Raw genomic sequence first — 18,522 nt, forward strand, 5'->3', positions numbered from 1 at the left:
AGATAACCTCTTCCAGTACTTAAACAGATGTGTATCGCGGATATTAGTTTTTCCAGTTCGGAAGTTGTTTTAAGTGTTGCTATTTAACTTAAAAGTTCACAATGAGGATATATTAATCCTTTTTGCAATATTTGCGATTGAAAGATGGTTTGTGGTAAGAACTGGCTTTCTTTATGTTACAGCCTTGATACTAAAAAATAAATAAACAGTGTAAAATGGCGCCCTGTATTGAATGTAAACGTCGTATAAATGTAAATAAACAATTCTCCAGCGATTTGGTTTTTTCCCCTTCCTTTCTTTAGTCCACTTGACATGGAGCCACAGTTAACTAGTTTGGGGCACATTTTTACTTGAAAAATAGTATTTAAACTGATCAAGCTTTGGCTTTAATGACACTGTGTAGGTTACTATCTATACATTACTTTGCTCTATTTAAAAGTAACAAGATAAAAGCACTTCAGCACATAAAATTAAGATTGTCACTTGCCAAATAGAGACTACACCCTCCTGTTTACCTATAAGAAATGCTTCAAAATATCTTTAAATTCTTTATTGATGATTTAATTGTAGACAACTAAAATGGCATTTTACTTGCCAAAAAGTGATTGAATCGCTCAAACCATCTTTCAATCGCAAATATTGCAAAAAGGATTAATATATCCTCAATGTGAACGTTTAAGACAAATAGCAACACTTAAAACAACTTCCGAACTGGAAAAACTAATATCCGCGATAAACATCTGTTTAAGTACTGGAAGAGGTTATCTCTGCTTTCTGAATGTCCATATTGCTAGATATGCTGAGTTTTAGGGCAAAATCCTGGGGAATTTTGTCTAGAAATGCAATTACCCTAACCGTGCGCGATCCCGCGGTGGCTGATCATTTTTTGGCAGCGAGTCGATTTATGGCACAACACCGGCTCCAGTCGTTCACTTCAAAGAGCCGGCTCTTAGAGCCGCTTCGTTCGTAATCGACACATCACTATTGTTTTGAACGGTTCAACTTTGGAAGCCATCGAGACACGACCTAGAAGCTGTGCTGTTCTGAGATAACTCGGTGGACTTGGTGAGTGTTGGTAGTCAGTAGTCGGTAGTACAGTCAGTAACGTAGTTGGATCTGGAACATTTACCGTCTTTAGTGAGTGGAGCAGTTCACTTGGTGAGTGGACACCGTTTCTTTGTGAGGGAAAGCACGCTAGCGGCCTAATGGAGTTAGCATCATGCTATCGCTAAATCGCGAGTGGGGTTTTCCCTGTTTAAAATCAACAAACTATTTTATTACCGTTAAATAGTTTTAATAAAGAGATCCCTAGAACAGGCGCGCGCGCACACACACACACAACAGCAGCTCCTTGCTACAGACAGAAGTTTACTCAACAGCATTCAGCATGAAAATGAACCAAGTAGCAAGTATTAAATAGACAAAACAGGCTAAAAAGAAATGCCAGCTGATGTTCCAGAGCATTCGTTAAGCAGATGTTTTTCAGGGATGCATATTTACATGTAAACAAAAATAAATACAACTTTAGAAAGACACATTCTACTGAGTAAATGTATAATATAATGACTTAGTAATCAATAATAATACTGAGAACACAATAGCATTCTGCTAAAACACACCTAAAGTTCATTTAGCTGGGATTCCTGTGTTTTCATGTACATTACACATCCGTGGAGCTGCCTCTTGGCCAGGACTCCCTTGAAAGTAAGGTTTGTGATCTCAATGGGACCTTCCTGGTTAAATAAAGTATAAATAAATAAATAAACTCACTACTTCTTCATGTAAACTCTAAACGAAACCCTTTAGTGCTCTTGGCTCAGCTGGAGACGAGGAACCCTCAGGTTGTGTTGTTCTTTACCTTTTCAGCTTCCAGCCCTCTGCTGATATCACACCTTGCTTTCCTTGTTGGCTCCATGAGATGCTGCCATGCTGGATTTGACTTTTAGTGAGCCACCAGACAGAACTAAACAGGAGAAACCGTTGTTAGTATTTTTGTAGAGCATCCATCTTCTATTTAGTCTGTAGCTGGAAGAACAGAAGAGAACTCTGGTGAGCAAAGGTCCTCTTTTCCAGACTGGATCTGTCCTCAGCTGATCAGAACCAAAGTGTTGGATCTTTAATCTCCTGCGTTGTTCTGAAGCAGCATCTTAATCAGCTCTCCTGCTTTGTTTCTATTGCAGCTGTTAGCTAAACACGGCTAAAGAAAACCTGCTACCACTTCAGGATCATCCATCAGCTGGGACTGATTCATCGTGTGTTCTTCACCACCTGGACCTGGACAGCATGGACACAGGTAGGGCTGCCACCTTTCAGATATGTAAATAAGTAAATGAGTTGGAGAAGTGGTTTTTCTCTTAGACAGCTGTGTTATTCACACAGGTGTGACACATCTGTAAACGCCAGATCTGGTGCAGGAAAATGGCTGAACAGGGAGTGGGGACACACTTTGCCTTCTGCAGTTGTAAGTGATAATAATAATAATAATAATAATAATAATAATAATAATAATAATAATACATTAAACTTGTCTAGTGGTTTTAAGGTCAGTCAGGCTTCACAAAAAATGCAATAAACACATAATAAAACAACATGAAACATAGTAAACAGACTGGGGGATGCTGGGTTGATCTTAAGAGAAGGCCAATTTAAAGAAGTGGGTTTTAAGCAGTGACTTAAAAGTAGAAAGAGAGACGGCGTTCCTGATGTTTAGTGGGAGAGAGTTCCAAAGTGTGGGGGCAGCGGCTGCAAAGGCTCGATCCCCCATGGTGCCATGTTTTGTTCTGAAAGGGGAAAGGAGGTTGGAGTCAGCAGAACGGAGGTGCCGGGAAGGAGAATGGCGATGGACTGATTATCTTTTTGATTTAAAAGTTGTGAAACTATTCAGTATATCCGTGCTGCAATAAATGGTCTGCAGCGCTAAAGACAAAAACAAAATGCTTACTACAGCCTCCACATGTGACTCCAGAGAGCAGTCGCTAAAGCTTGGTTTATGCTTGACGCATTCACTTTCCGCGCAGTGATGCGGCTCGCGGCTGGAACGCGCTTCACAACTCACAGCGTTTATGGTTTGTGCGGCTCGTCTCTGCGGTGAGCCAATATTCTCCCAAACTGAACGGGGCAGCATGGAGCTCTACGGCAAACATCCAACACTACACCGTAGTAGAAGTAGAAATTACTGTTTACAACATGGTATTTCAGCATTTTTAACAGCGTCCTCGTCTTTTCCGACAGTGCGAGCTATTTCTCTCCGAGAATTATTAACAACATGTTGATCACGGTGATCTTTGAGAGCTGAATCATACAAATGTCTGTATTTACGAACCTCTGTCGTGCCGGTCCGCCATGTTTTTCCGCGTCCGACCGTCCGCGTGGTTAGAAATTTTTCGAGGTGCGCGTTGCGGAAATCTTGGGCCGTGCGGAGGCGCGGTGGAGGGGCGTGGTTGTTAAAATGACGCAAAATGACGCAACTTTTCCGCGCGGAGCCGTGCGGACCTCGCGGACGCGTCAAGCATAAACCAACCTTTAGTCAGCATGCAGCTCAGTGAATTTAATGTCCTAGTCGAGTGGGTGGTGGTCTTATGGAAACATGAGAGCAAGTCAAACTGCAACTTTAAGAGCACTCTGAAATTATGACACGTCTCTAAAGCCCCCTTCAGACAGGCCATGAAAAACGGAAATGTTCCGGAATCTGTCCGTAAGACCTTTCTGTCTGAATACAAACATCCGGATAACGTGTTCCGGAATTTATCCGGACGAAGCCCCTAGTAACAGGTCCGGACTTGTTACGAACAGGGTGGCTGCTTCAGACTGGTGAGGTAAAGTTCCGGACAAGAGGGAGGGAGGGGGAGGAGGAGGGGACCGGGGGACGCTGTGCGCACCTAGATAGCTCGCTGCTGTAGCATGCGGCGAACCACGGCAGCTCGCCTCCTACGGTACCGTCTAGACGCGCGACGGAGCGCTTCACACCGCTTCAGTGATTCCTTTAACCATTGAGCTTCATCATCCAGGTCTCTTATGCGTCTTCGTGTGTGCAGAATTATGCTTAAGCGCCTCGTGATTTTTACCTTGAGAGGCGCTATAGAAATGATATTTTCTTCTTCTTCTTCTTAACATAAGTCCGATTCCCCCCTCCCACCCCACCCCCCGCCGCCGTCAGACATCTGGAACTTTTCCCTGCTGTGTGAACGCAGCTGAAAGGACAAGTTCCGGTACAAAAGTGGTGTGTCTGAAAACACAGTTCCGGTTAAAAACCGGATTGAATTGTCCACAAATGTTCCAGAATGTCTGTCTGAAAAGGGCTTCAATAAAGTAAAATTTTCTAGTGCAGAGTGGAGACAACCCATAGAAGCACTGATTTGATCTAATTTCAGAGAAAAATAGAACAGGTTAGATGCACGTAATAAATAAAATTATAACAAACTCAGGAATCTGTTTCTTTGCTTCACTGTTCTGGTGCTGAGAATATCACTAATGCGGATCAAAGGAGATCCACAGATGAATGCACCTCTTATTTATTATTTGGAGACTACATTTACTGCAGCTGGCAGAGGCAGAGATTTTTTCTATTGATACACGAATTTACAGAATCATTTTAAATGTTAATAGGGGAAGACTGCGGGAGGGAGCGGTAAAATACAGGGGGTCCCCAGCAAAAACAAACTTTACGAGTCTGATGAAACCCGCTGGTTTTCCATCAGGCAGTCACGGGGCAGCTCCAACGACCCAGTGGCTGTGCTGGGTCAATGTTATCGAGCTCAGTCGAGGCGACGTCGTGCTCTGCTTGAAGAGGTGTTATTTTCCCGCTTCAGAAGAAGCGTCCAACGTGTTTTTACGCTTTCTCCGAGACATGTCATGTCGCTAAGTTGTTAGCGCCGCGCGATAACACGTCAATAGTGCAGCGTAGCCTGCTGGAGGTTTTAAGGGTTCAGATGAAAACACCCGACCTCTCAGGCTGCTCACACATCGATCTTAAGTTGTCGCTGTTGCGCTCACGCCGTAATACAGTATTAGATGCAGTTAAAGTCAGACATGAAAAAATAAATAAATTTTACATGAATAAGTGATGCTTATCCTGGTGGGGAGAGGAAATCCTGTCAAGATCGTCAACGCTCATTTATCTTAATGCTATTGAAACGTAAACCAAAAAGCATTATATCCACTCAGGGCCTGAAATTCACTGCGGGATTGCGGGTATTGCGCGTTATATAGTTGCTTCTCGCAAATCCAGTTTTATAATGCGGGAAAGTCCCGCACAGCCTGCAGCGAATGTGGACGTTTGTATCGGAGCCATTAAAATCCCACAACATCGAACCCGTTCTTCATCTTGGTGATTGGCGGCGCGCTGGATTTTTTTTTCTCTCCACTTATCAAAATACGAGCTCAGTCCCTTGCTAGCAGCAAAGCAGTGCTTCGGTTGGCGGATTTAACGCCTGCATGCAGACATGGACCGCTGGTTAAAACGGAAATCTAACAACGAAGGGGAACCTGCTCCCAAAAAAACTGTACAAGAAATCCCCAGCACGGAAGGCAGCGAGGGAGGAGGCGTTGGAGGCAGGGCGGGTGGCAGCGCCGATTCCAGCGATGCTGTGAATGAGACGGATCCTCCGGACTTTCAAAAAGGTAGTGCCACTGAACGTAACGTTAGCAAGCAGCCTAAAGATAAGTTTCAGGCTAACTGGCTCAGACTGTATCCCTGGCTTGAAAATAACAATGGTGAAATGAACTGCTCCATTTGTAAAATGTACGGCGCTGTGCCTTTTGCAAGTCGATGCTACAAAACATCAACTTTACGTCGTCACGCTGATGGTGTGTCTCACACTGCAGCAATAAAAAGAAAACGTGAGGCGGATTCAGCTAAAAGTGTAATGACCAAAGCTATCGAAGATGCACATTTACAGTCTGCTGCAGAAATGAAGGGGCTCCTGAAAACTGCATATTTTATTGCAAAAAATGAAATGGCAAAAGCTAAATTTTGCCATGTGGTTAAATTCCTGAAAGAAATGGAGTGTCCTGCTTTCAAAAAACTTACAGAAACATCAAGCTATGGTAGCTACATCAATGAAAAAGGACTGTCAGAAATGCAGCAAGCTATTGCAAGCACACTTGTGGAAGATATTGACAAAGCTGTTGAAAGAAGTCCCGTGTTTTCATTAATATTGGATGAATCTACTGACATTAGTAACACCAAACGACTGATTATCTATGTCAGGTTCATAGATGACAACAACGTCAAAACAAAACTGATAAGGAATTCTGAAATTGCTGATGGAAGAGCAGACACTATTGTTGAAGATGTAAAACAGCTATTGACAGAAAAAAAACTGGATGGAAAAAAACTTGCTGCAGTTTGCACTGATGGAGCTGCTGTAATGACAGGATGCAGACAAGGAGTTATTAAAAAGCTCAGAGAGCTATACAACCCAGACCTGGTAGGAATCCACTGTACGGCTCATCGTCTCGCACTTGCTGCCAGTGATGCAGCCAACTCTGTGCCACAGGTGAAACGGTTTCAGCAGGATTTGAGATCAATTTTTATTTTTTTCAGTAATTCTGCTGTCAGAAGCAACAAGCTGCATGAATTGCAGAAACAGCTGGATGAACCCCAACTGAAGTTCACCCAGCCGCATGCAGTAAGGTGGCTGTCAATTCACAATGCAGTGTCGGTAGTGTGTAGATCACTGAAATCCCTGAGAGATGTCCTGGAGCACATGGCTTCCTCTAATGCACAAGATGCTGACAAAGCTAAAGGTCTGCTACTAGCTGTGAGACAGTTTAACTTTGTGGCTCTTTGTCACATGATGAAGGACGTACTGATGCATGTAGTCCTTCTCTCAAAACATTTTCAAAGAGAAGATCTGGACTTCTCCACAGCACAGCCAATGGTTGAAAGTACCAAAGAAGCCCTGAAGGAAATAATCGTCCACCCTGGCCCTGCAGAAACTGAATTCTTCAGCTCTCTTGATGGAAACAAGTTTAAAGGAGACAAAATTTTTGACTGCCACACCCAAAAACCAGCCTTTGATGACATGAAGAGCAGGTACGTGGGATCTTTAATAACAGAGATTGAGAGAAGATTCCCCTGTGAGACACTGGATGTTCTGTCATGGTTTACGATTTTGGAGCCAAAAAAAGCCATTATGGCAAAAAAGTCCGATAACTTTTCTCATTATGGCCTTGAAAAACTCGACAACCTTCTTGCACACTTCTCAAACTATGTAAGTGCAGTGGATGGACGCTCGGAGTTTGCCTTGCTGAAGCAAACTATGGTTTCCAGTGACTCGTACGCCTCATTGACCTTCCAGCAGTTTGCAGAGGCTGTTTTGAGTGACCATCGGGGTGTGTTCACTGAAATGGAGAAGCTCATTAAGATCGCTTTAGTCATCCCAATTGCCAGTGTGTCATGTGAACGCGGATTCAGCACACAAAACAGGATAAAAACAAGATTCAGAAATTCTCTGAATAACGCAAACCTCACCAATCTGATGCTGATTTCAGAGCTTGGCCCTCCGCAAGAGCAGTTTGATTTCAACAGAGCTTTCATCAAATGGAAAGAGATGAAGCAGAGGAGACAGAAGACAGAGAGGACAGAGGACCAAGCGGAGCGTGGGAGAACCCCGCTCCAAAACTAATTAGTACTGTGAGCTAACAGATACATTAATGTACATAGTTGCAATCGTGTTTGATGCCACATCAACGAAACTGTTTGTGTTAAAAGTTAAGTTAATGAAAATTCATCAGTTTGAGATAGAGGAATTCAGAGAAAGAAATCAGAGTAAGAAGCGAAGATGGAGACAACAGATAAAGAAGCACAAACAAGAGCAAAGATGCAGCCCAGAGAGTTGGACAACAAACTTCAGCAATGAAAATTGTTAAGATAATTTCTAATACCAGTGCAGCAAAAAGGAGCATTTTTATTTGATTTTTATACTTCAAAGTTATTACAATGGAGAAAGATGCAGTGTTAGAGGCCAAGAAAAAGACAACATTCGGACAAAAGAAAAGAAGGCCACAGATGCAGCTATGAGGACCACTAAGCAAGATTAAAAAAAGTTAATAAATGCATCAATCTGAGGTAAGAATACAACAATGTTAAGGCCTGTTGTTAATCCCACAAGTAGTTCCTGGAAAGTTTATATTTATTTTTTTAACTTCTGTGTGAGGAAAGAAATCAGGCAGAGGAGATGAAACAAAGAAAGGGACAAGAGCAACGAAGATGAGAATGCTGCAGGAGTCCAATGAAAGCTGCTTATAAACGTGATGTAAGGTATGATTAGTACAACATAAGACTGCACATTTGGTAATCACCCCCCCCCCATATATATAAATTCCCCCTGTACAGACATATGTGAAGGGGGAATTCCCCCCTGTTTTTAGAAGTGAATTTCAGGCCCTGCCACTGCTACCTTTATGCTGTAACTTCACCCTGCCCTGCCTGCTCCTCCTTGCTGCCTGCCGGCTGTGATCACAAGCGACAACATAGTAGTTCCCGCTGCTTCCTCGTGAAACAGCTAAAAAAAATAAAAAAATAAAACTTGGGATCTTGTACGCGTGGCGGTGGGATTTCAGCCGTGGCGGGCCGCCACGGCTACGCCTATGTAAGGGAAACCCTGACAACTGTTTATGAAATAACGTTACCTTAATTAATGACATATTTTCCTAGTTTACATTATGTTGTTTGAAACCAAGGGTCTCATTATCTGAACTTTTTAACTTGTTGGATCGTGAATCTGTTTTAAAAACTAGGGCTGCACGATGTTAGGAAAACCTGCGATATTCGATAACAGTGCTTAATATTGCGATATCGATATTACTCGCGATAAATGAACAAATACTAAAGAATGCAGTGTTGATGCCGTCTGGCGTGTGACGTCTGCTCAGGGTTCAAAGCAAACAAAAACTAATGCATGAATTCCATTACAACATAACATTTTTACTGCAAAAACATGCAGCTGCACCTGCTACTGTATTAGCAGCTGTACCCGCTACTGTATTAGCAGCTGCACCTGCTACTGTATTAGCAGCTGCACCTGCTACTGTATTAGCAGCAAAACAACAAACTGCATGCATGCAGTTTCTCAGTGACTTTAAAACATCACCTCCACCATAAAACTTTTTCTGATGCTCCAAATACAGAAAAACATCCCTTACCAGGGTTTTTGAATAAATAAAAATAAATAAATAAAATAAATAAAAAATCAGAAAATAAGTTTAAATGTTAAATAATAGTTAACATCACTTAAATGCAACAGCAAATTCTCTCATTGCTACTGAATATTTTCTCCACTTATGTGGTTATGATATAAGGCTGTTGCTGCTATTGGGAAGTGAACTGTGCTGGGCCAAACTAGGAGAATATTAAGATTTTCTGAGGGAAAGAGAAAAACAATTGTCTACCTTTCAGAAGAGGACCTGGCAAAAAAAACTACATGGAAAATATGTGAAAACGTTTGTTTTAACCCCAAATTGAACAAGTTTACCTAGATCCTAAAAAGCAGCTCAGATGATGAAACTATGATTCTGATAACAAGCTAACAAATTGAACTAGCTCCTCTAAGATAACCGGCTAGCAGAGCTTCTGACTGACAGCAAATCAACTATCCTGATTAACAAGATTATAAAAGCTCATAAATGAAAAATCACTTTGATGTGTGGGGGAACTTTTCCAGGCCCTCTTTAGCAGGGTGGGACTGGGAGGAGAGTGCTGTAGCCTTTTAGCTGGAAGCTAACCGGAGCCTGGGGGGTGGGTGGGTTGGTTCACCGGCACGTGTCGGAGTCAACCCGGTTATTATCAGCTGCTTAACGACACCGAGCGGACTCACGTTCATGTTTGAAAGTAGAGCTGATTCCAGAAACCTCAGCACAAAGTGCGTTCGTTAATCTGAGCCAGCGAGCGGCAGCGGAAAGCGGGGGCGGAGCAGAGCGGAGATAGTGTAATTTTTGGGTAAGGGTCTACGTAGGGGGCGAGCGTATTACGTGAACGGACCCATCTGATTGGCCGCATATCAGAAGGGCTACATTTGATTGGTCAAATAATACTTCAGCGTAAAAAACAGAGCTGGTTTGCAAAAAGGTGATGTATGACACGGATGGAAATGTTTGAACCAAACATTTATCGCCGTTTTTGACGTGCTTTGCGATGGGCCTATCGCACGTCCTGTTATCGCGATGATGATAATTTTTCGATATATTGTGCAGCTCTATTAAAAACTTTGCTCTATATCAGGGTTTTTCCTGGCTCAGACTGAGGCAGAGGTGGTACTATCCTGACCGTGCGCCAGCACATGCGTACTCTGTGCATTCAACTGCCTCACTTTTTTAAAGGCTAAATATGTTTTCGTTAAGTGTTCTAATCTAAGCTTCTGGCGATTAATAGAATATTCCATTTGACAACGTTTCAAGTGAAACAAAACTGGTTTGCTGCTAAAAAATATGAAATAAAACAACAAAATGATCAGGCTGAAATAACAGACTCTTATTATGAAAGGCTCAATAATATGCATCAGATTGGTGTTTAGTTCCTTTTTCCCATCTGATATTTATAGTTAAAATATTTTATATATTTGACCTACATTTCAGTAACATCTTTGGTTTGTATTAATAACACTCATCTTAGTCATAATAACACATAAATATATGCGGTCAAATATAATGCATTTCATTAACATGCACTTGTGTTGGAAATGGTAATAACATTTAATTTCTGCTGCTAACAATGTAATGGTGGCATGTCTATTAAGTACGGGTTAGCAATAATCCAGTTCAAATTATGTTCAAAGATAGAAGCGTTTGTGAATTATATACTACAACGGCTTGCCGTAGTCTCGTAGCTGTAATGTGACCCGTATCTGCAGCGGTTCTGATCCGTAGTGCTGCAGGATGCAGAATAAACAGGATGGTGGGGACTTTTCATCCGCTTGTAGAGTTTAGTCTTTCATAGTTTTACGATCATCATCATCATATATTTTTCTGTGTGCAACTTGATCGCGAGACTGCTAACTGTTAGCTTTAGCATTAGCTAATCTGCGTGTAGCTGCACTTTTGATCCCAAAGTTTGGACCGGTTCTGCCTTTGTGCCTTTGCTGGTTCCTTTATTTTCCTCCACTGCATCCAGATGACCACACTGTGCGCCAGTAAAAAGCATTTTCTTACACGTAACTTACTTTTGTTCAACAAAGTTCTGGGGAAAATAGTAATTCAAAGATGTTGCACCCGTGCTACGTTTAAAAATAGACAGACACGCACAGACAGTTACAGCCCTGCTCCGATATGGAAGAGCTGGGGGAAAATCAGGACGTTAATAGCACCAACCATAGGTATGTACCAACTAGCGAGAAAAGCACATTTTGATCTTTTTCTGCAGCGGTTTTAGCGCTTTTCGGTGCACCGCTGCTGGTACAGCGCCCTGTAGTGGTGCAACGCTGCAACTGCAGTTACAGTAACATCCATATAGCTGGGGGCAGAGTGAAATCAGGCTGGGGCGGCACAAAAATAGCTGGAGGCGGCCGCCACGCAAATTTGAATACAGGAAAACCCTGTATATGTGCCCCTTTTTTAACTTTGAGCACCCGCCCCTTCAAAGGTCTCTGCACGGCCCTGCTCTATCTGCTTCCTTTACAGCACCTTCTGAGCTCATTTAAAGGAGTCTCCTAGCGTCTTCACACGGATGACATCCAACTGTACATCTCCTTTAAGCCCCATGAAATGTCTACGCTGCAGCTGCTACTCTCCTGCTTAGACTCCATTAAAACCTGGATGGTGGGAGCTTTCTACAGCTGAATGAAGATAAGACTGAGATCTTCATCTGTGCCCCAGAGAAGCTGGTTCCCAAAGTCAGAGACTCTCTTGGTCAGCTTGCTTCTCACACCAAACCCTCTGTCAGGAATCTTGGCGTGACCTTTGACCCAGCTTTCACCCTGGATTCTCATGCCAGTTCTCTTGTTGGCTCTTCCTTCTTCCATCTCAGGAACGTTGCTAAGCTGTGTAACGTGATGAAGGAGCCATTTCTACCCTAACAGCTGTTTCCTTTTGACACAGTGTCAGTGTGTCTGAAACAGCCTGAAGGTCATACAGTCGTTTCTAAACTGTTTACATTCCAGCATGAAGACAGAAGAAAGAAGAATGAATTCTTTCCTTTTGATTAATCAAAGAACTCTATTTTAATAAAGCTAATCCATCAAAGTGTTAGTCAATATACAATTAGTATGTTTATGCACCTGCCACATTCAAACTCCTTGTAGTCTGGTTATCTGGTCATTTCACTTCTGTGAAAGCCACGGAGCTAAATGAAGAGTCATCTCTCTGTGGAACAAGTTCTGGATCAGCTCCTGCAGCCTGATACTCCTGGAGAAAATGAGGAGAGTGAAACATCTTCAGTGGACTTTGAGGTGGAGTCAGACCATTCTGTTTCCTTGACTTCTTCTCCTGACCTGTCCAGTGAAAGAGAAGGGAGGACAACGGATCCTGCTCCAGGATGGATTTCTAAAAGTGGGCAAGTCTGGTTTCCTACTAACGCAGAAACTTCCCACTATGTTCCTGCTGCAAGATGTTTGAATCCTGGGCCAACACGTTACACCATCACACGTATTTACGATGTGGTATCCTCCTTTGATTTATTCTTTACTCCAGAAATGACTGAAATCATCGTCAACATGACAAATCTAAATGGAAGACGTGTGGTGAAGAACTGGTGGGATATTGATGACATCGCAGTGAGAGCATACATTGGGCTCCTGATTTTGGCTGGTGTGTACCAGTCCAAAGGGGAATCCACCTGCAGCCTTTGGGATGACCACTGTGGACGTGCAATCTTCCTGGCCACCATGAGTCACACCAAATTCAAGATGATCAACTCCACCCTCCGGTTTGATGATGAGCTGAACAGGCCTTCCCGTCTCAGGCAGGACAAGCTGGCCCCTATCCGCTCGATTTGGGACATGTGGACCCATCGCCTCCAAATGCTTTTCAACACTGGGTTAGATGTGTGTGCTGATGAGCAGCTTGTCCCTTTCAGAGGCAGGTGCAAGTTTCGCCAACATATGCCAAGTAAACCAGCAAAGTACGGATTGAAACTCTGGGTCACTGCTGATGTTGCCACTTCCTATGCCTGCAAGTGTCAGGTTAACACAGGGAAAGCTGCTGGTGAGGCTGCAGAGGTCGGCCAGGGAAAACGTGTCATTTTGGAGATGACCGAAGAGCTCCAAGGAGTCACTTCACATGCATGCATTCACACTTCTGCCCTTTCATAACAAACTGAACTACAAAGAGTTTGGATGTGCCTGAGCTCCAGCCAGGTGCATAAACATATTGTTTTTGTTTTCTACCCTTTGATGTTCAGTAGGAGAGTGAAACTGTGTTTTGTTTACATGCTGAGCTTCTGACTTCAATAAAAACAGCAGAAGATCTATAGAAATGTGTAAACTTTCTCGCCTGGGCAACATATGAAGAAATGACTGAATTTGGTGGTGAACAGTAAAAATCATAAATTTGACTACTTTTGTCCAAAATGAAACCATTACATCACAGAAAGCATGAATATTTGCTGCAGATAATGCAGGATCAAAAACTGTGGTCTGCATTGAAGTCAATGGGACGTTTTTGTCCATAACAGGCACAAGAGGGTGGTAAATTTTAAATCTGCTGCTACACAAAAACTAAAAAAGCATAAAATGTGATATTTTGCTAGACTCGACATATCCAAGGCTAATTCCATGCTGTCGTTCTTTTTAAAACACAGAAACAGTTGCGTTACCTGTTTTTTTAGAAAATAACTCGGTGCTGTTTTTTTTTTCTTTATAATTTACATCAATGACTTTTGAGTATTCAAACTGGCATTTCAGGGGTTAAAAGCCTCAAAATGATTGAATTTTTTTATGTTTGAGCAGGGCTGAAGTTGTTCAACAGATCTATGAAAAGAAAGTAAAAAAAAACATGAATGTATACATTTTTTATAGCCACTTTTACAAGCGGACGTTTTTGTCCTCTAATGACTCTTGTATGAAAATCAAAGTGAAGCCTGAGGGTTAAGGCTCATATGATTTATAGAGGCTCAAAGTTCAGTTTCCAGTTGTAAATGCATTTCATTCTACTGTCAGTTTAAAGAAATAATACAACTGTTATATGTGTGAAAACACAGTTACAGCTGTCTATCATTCACATAATATGTTTCTGTGTTTCCTACAGATTTTCAACAGGTGGTTCTGGTTAAATAAGAAGCTTCAGAAGAACAGAGTGCTTGTGTCAACCACCAGCACCTAGATTTTCTCCACAAAAAGGAGGAACAGGAGAAACTCTGGTCTAGTATGGAGGGAGAGCATCTCCATTTGAATAAGGAGACTGATGCTGCCAGGTTTCAATCCTTTAGCCAAAAAACACATTTAAACAAACACACGAGAGTCCAGACAAAGCAGAAACATTTTGCCTGTGAGCACTGTGGACAAAGGTTTCACCAAAAGACTAATTTAACCACACACATGAGCGTCCACACAGGAGAGAAGCCTTTTCCTTGTGAGCTCTGTGGAACGAGATTTAGCCGAAAGACACATTTAACAAGTCACATGAAAGTCCACGCAGGAGATAAGCCCTTTCCTTGTGAGCTCTGTGGAACGAGATTTAGCCAAAAGACACATTTAAACAGTCACATGAAAGTCCACGCAGGAGATAAGCCCTTTCCTTGTGAGCTCTGTGGAACGAGATTTAGCCAAAAGACAACATTAAACACACACATGAGAGTCCACACTGGAGAGAAGCCCTTTCCTTGTGAGCTCTGTGGACAAAGATTTAGTCAAAAGGGAAGTTTAAACAAACACATGAGAGTCCACACAGGACAGAAGCCTTTTGCTTGTGAGCTCTGTGGTAATAGATTTAGTGAAAAGGGAAGTTTAAACAAACACACGAGCGTTCACACAGGAGAGAAGCCCTTTCCTTGTGAGCTCTGTGGAAAGAGATTTAGCCGAAAGACACATTTAAACAGTCACATGAGAGTCCACGCAGGAGATAAGCCCTTTCCTTGTGAGCTCTGTGGAACGCGATTTAGCCAAAAGTCTAATTTAAACAGTCACATGAGAGTCCACACAGGAGATAAGCCCTTTCCTTGTGAGCTCTGTGGAACGAGATTTAGCCAAAAGACACATTTAAATACACACATGAGAGTCCACACTGGAGAGAAGCCTTTCGCTTGTGAGCTCTGTGGTAATAGATTTAGTAAAAAGGGAACTTTAAACACACACATGAGAGTCCACACTGGAGAGAAGCCTTTCGCCTGTGAGCTCTGTGGAAATAGATTTAGTGAAAAGGGAAGTTTAAACACACACATGAAAGTCCACACAGGAGATAAGCCCTTTCCTTGTGAGCTTTGTGGAAAGAAATTTAGCTTAAAGACACATTTAAACAGTCACATGAGAGTCCACACAGGAGATAAGCCCTTTCCGTGTGAGCTCTGTGGAACGCGATTTAGCCAAAAGACTAATTTAAACAGTCACATGAGAGTCCACACAGGAGATAAGCCCTTTCCTTGTGAGCTATGTGGAACGAGATTTAGCCAAAAGACACATTTAAACACACACATGAGAGTCCACACTGGAGAGAAGCCTTTCGCCTGTGAGCTCTGTGGTAATAGATTTAGTGAAAAGGGAAGATTAAACACACACATGAAAGTCCACACAGGAGAGAAGCCCTTTCCTTGTGAGCTTTGTGGAAAGAAATTTAGCTTAAAGACACATTTAAACAGACACATGAGAGTCCACACTGGACAGAAGCCTTTTGCTTGTGAGCTCTGTGTAAAAAGATTTAGCCGAAAGACACATTTAAACAGTCACATGAGAGTCCACACTGGCTTTTCGCCTGTGAGTTCGGTGGAAAAGATTTACCCAAAAGATCAGTTTAAACGGTCACAAAAGAGTCCATAAAGGACAGAAGCCTTTTGCTTGTGAGCTCTGTGGACGAAGATTTAGCTGAAAGAAATCTTTAAACAATCATCTAAGCATCCACTAGGGCTGAATGATCTATTGCAGGGGTCTCCAACATTTTTTGGCCCGTGAGCTACTTTTACACAATGAAGTACAGCAGAGTTACTGCCATATGATTTATTTACATTGATACTTTCCATGTGTGAATGTGCTTATGTTAAACATGCTATACTTACTATATTAACATGCATTGTACTCACAAGTTGATTTCTCTGTATTTCATTACATCAGTATATATACTTTAAAAGTATAAGTAAACTAGTGACATTCTGAAAACCAAATTAAACAAAACATATTTAGTTTTTTAAACTAATCGGATACTTTCAGATAATGAATAACAAATCTACTTCATGTGAATGATTTGGTAATTTTTTTAGAAGGTTAGTAACATAACTTTTTAAGCGCACAGGAACAGCTAACCTGTAAAACTGATGATATGTTAAATAAAATACAAGCTAAATGTGATAAAAACACAAAAGTCTAAATAGTTTGAATTGAAGTAAAAAATGTAAAATCAGAAATAAGACTTGTTCCTGCTCTCCTGATGTACTGAATAATTTTTATGAGTTTTTTTTTTTTGGGTCATGAAAGTTAAGTTTTGCTGCATTTATTGCTGACAATATGACGGTTGGAGGTTTATCCTTTTTTCCGCATCTTGTAGGTTTTTTTCTCCGCACGTCTAAATAAAGTAAAATTGTCTAGTGAAGAGTGGAGACAACCCATAGAAGCACTGATTTGATCTCATTTCAGCGAAAAATAGAACAGATTAGATGCACCTAATAAATAAAATTATAACAAACTCAGGAATCTGTTTCTTTGCTTCACTGTTCTGGTGCTGAGAACATCACTAATGCGGATCAAAGGAGATACACAGATGAATGCACCACTTATTTATTATTTGGAGACTACATTTACTGCAGCTGGCAGAGGCAGAGATTTTTTCTATTGATACACGGAATTTACAGAATCATTTTAAATGTTAATAGGGGAAGACTGCAGGAGGGAGCGGTAAAATACAGGGGGTCCCCAGCAAAAACAAGAAACTTTACGAGTCTGATGAAACCCGCTGGTTTTCCATCAGGCAGTCACGGGGCAGCTCCAACGACCCAGTGGCTGTGCTAGGTCAATGTTATCGAGCTCAGTCCGGCTCGGCAGAGGGTGAACGAGCTGAGGCGACGTCGTGCTCTGCTTGAAGAGGTGTTATTTTCCCGCTTCAGAAGAAGCGTTCAACATGTTTTTACGCTTCCTCCGAGACATGTCAAGTTGTTAGCGCCACGCGCTAACACGCCAATAGTGCAGCGTAGCCTGCTGGAGGTTTTAAGGGTTCAGATGAAACACCCGACCTCTCAGGCTGCTCACACATCGATCTTAAGTTGTCGCTGTTGCGCTCACGCTGTAATACAGTATTAGATGCGGTTAAAGTCAGACATGGAAAAAATAAAGAAATTTTACATGAATAAGTGATGCTTATCCTGGTGGGGAGAGGAAACCCTGTCAAGATCGTCAACGCTCATTTATCTTAATGCTATTGAAACATGTAAACCAAAAAGCATTATATCCACTGCTACCTTTATGCTGTAACTTCACCCTGCCCTGCCTGCTCCTCCTTGCTGCCTGCCGGCTGTGATCACAAGCGACAACATAGTAGTTCCCGCTGCTTCCTCGGGAAACAGCTAAAAAAAAAAAATCAAAACTTGGGATCTTGTAGGTGTGGCGGTGGGATTTCAGCCGTGGCGGGTCGCCACGGCTACGCCTATGTAAGGGAAACCCTGGTGTAGTTACTGTGTAAAGCAGTATATACTGGGAATGATTAATAAAGATAAAAACTAGAATTGAACCTGAGTTACATGGTAATAACAATTTAAGAACTCAGAAACAATTCACTAACTTACTAAGTAATTACCATGGAAGTACTAAGTAGTTAGAGGACTGTAAAAGAAAGCACTACCAATAATTTTACTTAATATGCTTTTATTTTTGTGTGCTATGTTCTGTGTCAATATTCTTTGATTTTATTTTACACAACATGATGTGACATTTTAACTATTTCATTTCACTTGTGATTGTTTTAACTATGTGAAGCACATTGGGCTACCGTTTTGTGTATGAAATGGGCTATATAATAAACTTGACTTGAGAGAGAGTTCACAATCATGTTTTGTTACTAAATGAGACACTCAGCTGAAACTGGGGGAAATATATGATGAATCTAAAACACAGGAGATGTCCAGAGTTTTTAAAGCCTGTGTTCATCATGTTGTGGGGACGACAATGAGGCTACACTCACACCCAGTTCTTGGTACCACAGACGTATATATTGACTTGGGACTGTTTGTATGTAAATATTGTTGACTGCTTGGCCGCTTGATCAGAACCAGAGACGTATGTGTAACAGACCGTCTGGGTGTTCAAGGGGCCGTATGTGGAGGGCCACACAGAGGCTACGCTCACACCCAGTTCTTTGGACTGTTTGTATGTAGATGTAGCAGGACTGGTTGGTGTCTCAACCAGTTGATCGCCCAGCCTATCACACATATTAATCAAACCAGCCCACCATTAA

General features: G+C 41.9%; 2 protein-coding genes across 4 annotated transcripts in view; both read left to right on the forward strand.

Moving 5' to 3' along the window:
* LOC129157228 (zinc finger protein 234-like) overlaps positions 1 to 18,105 on the forward strand; it is a 159,285-nt gene extending 141,180 nt beyond the window's left edge. Inside the window, exon 9 of the transcript XR_011515839.1 lies at positions 14,179 to 18,105. The gene's annotated coding sequence lies outside the window, so the exon portion shown is untranslated. The remainder of the gene's footprint in view (positions 1 to 14,178) is intronic.
* On the forward strand, positions 867 to 7,766 carry LOC129157256 (zinc finger protein 862). Of its 3 annotated transcripts, none has more exons than XM_070543089.1 (3): positions 867 to 1,158; positions 2,181 to 2,293; positions 2,380 to 7,766. In XM_070543089.1, exon 3 carries the CDS (start codon positions 5,442 to 5,444, stop codon positions 7,626 to 7,628), a length of 2,187 nt encoding a protein of 728 aa, XP_070399190.1. In that variant the 5' UTR covers positions 867 to 1,158; positions 2,181 to 2,293; positions 2,380 to 5,441; the 3' UTR covers positions 7,629 to 7,766. The 3 variants fall into 3 exon arrangements, with proteins under 3 accessions (XP_070399190.1, XP_070399188.1, XP_070399189.1); XM_070543087.1 differs by having other exon boundaries at positions 867 to 1,065; XM_070543088.1 differs by lacking the exon at positions 867 to 1,158 and adding an exon at positions 1,167 to 2,049.
* Positions 18,106 to 18,522: the final 417 nt, after the last annotated feature.

Source organism: Nothobranchius furzeri, chromosome 12 (assembly GCF_043380555.1).
Source record: "Nothobranchius furzeri strain GRZ-AD chromosome 12, NfurGRZ-RIMD1, whole genome shotgun sequence".
Classification (NCBI taxonomy): Eukaryota; Metazoa; Chordata; class Actinopteri; order Cyprinodontiformes; family Nothobranchiidae; genus Nothobranchius; species Nothobranchius furzeri.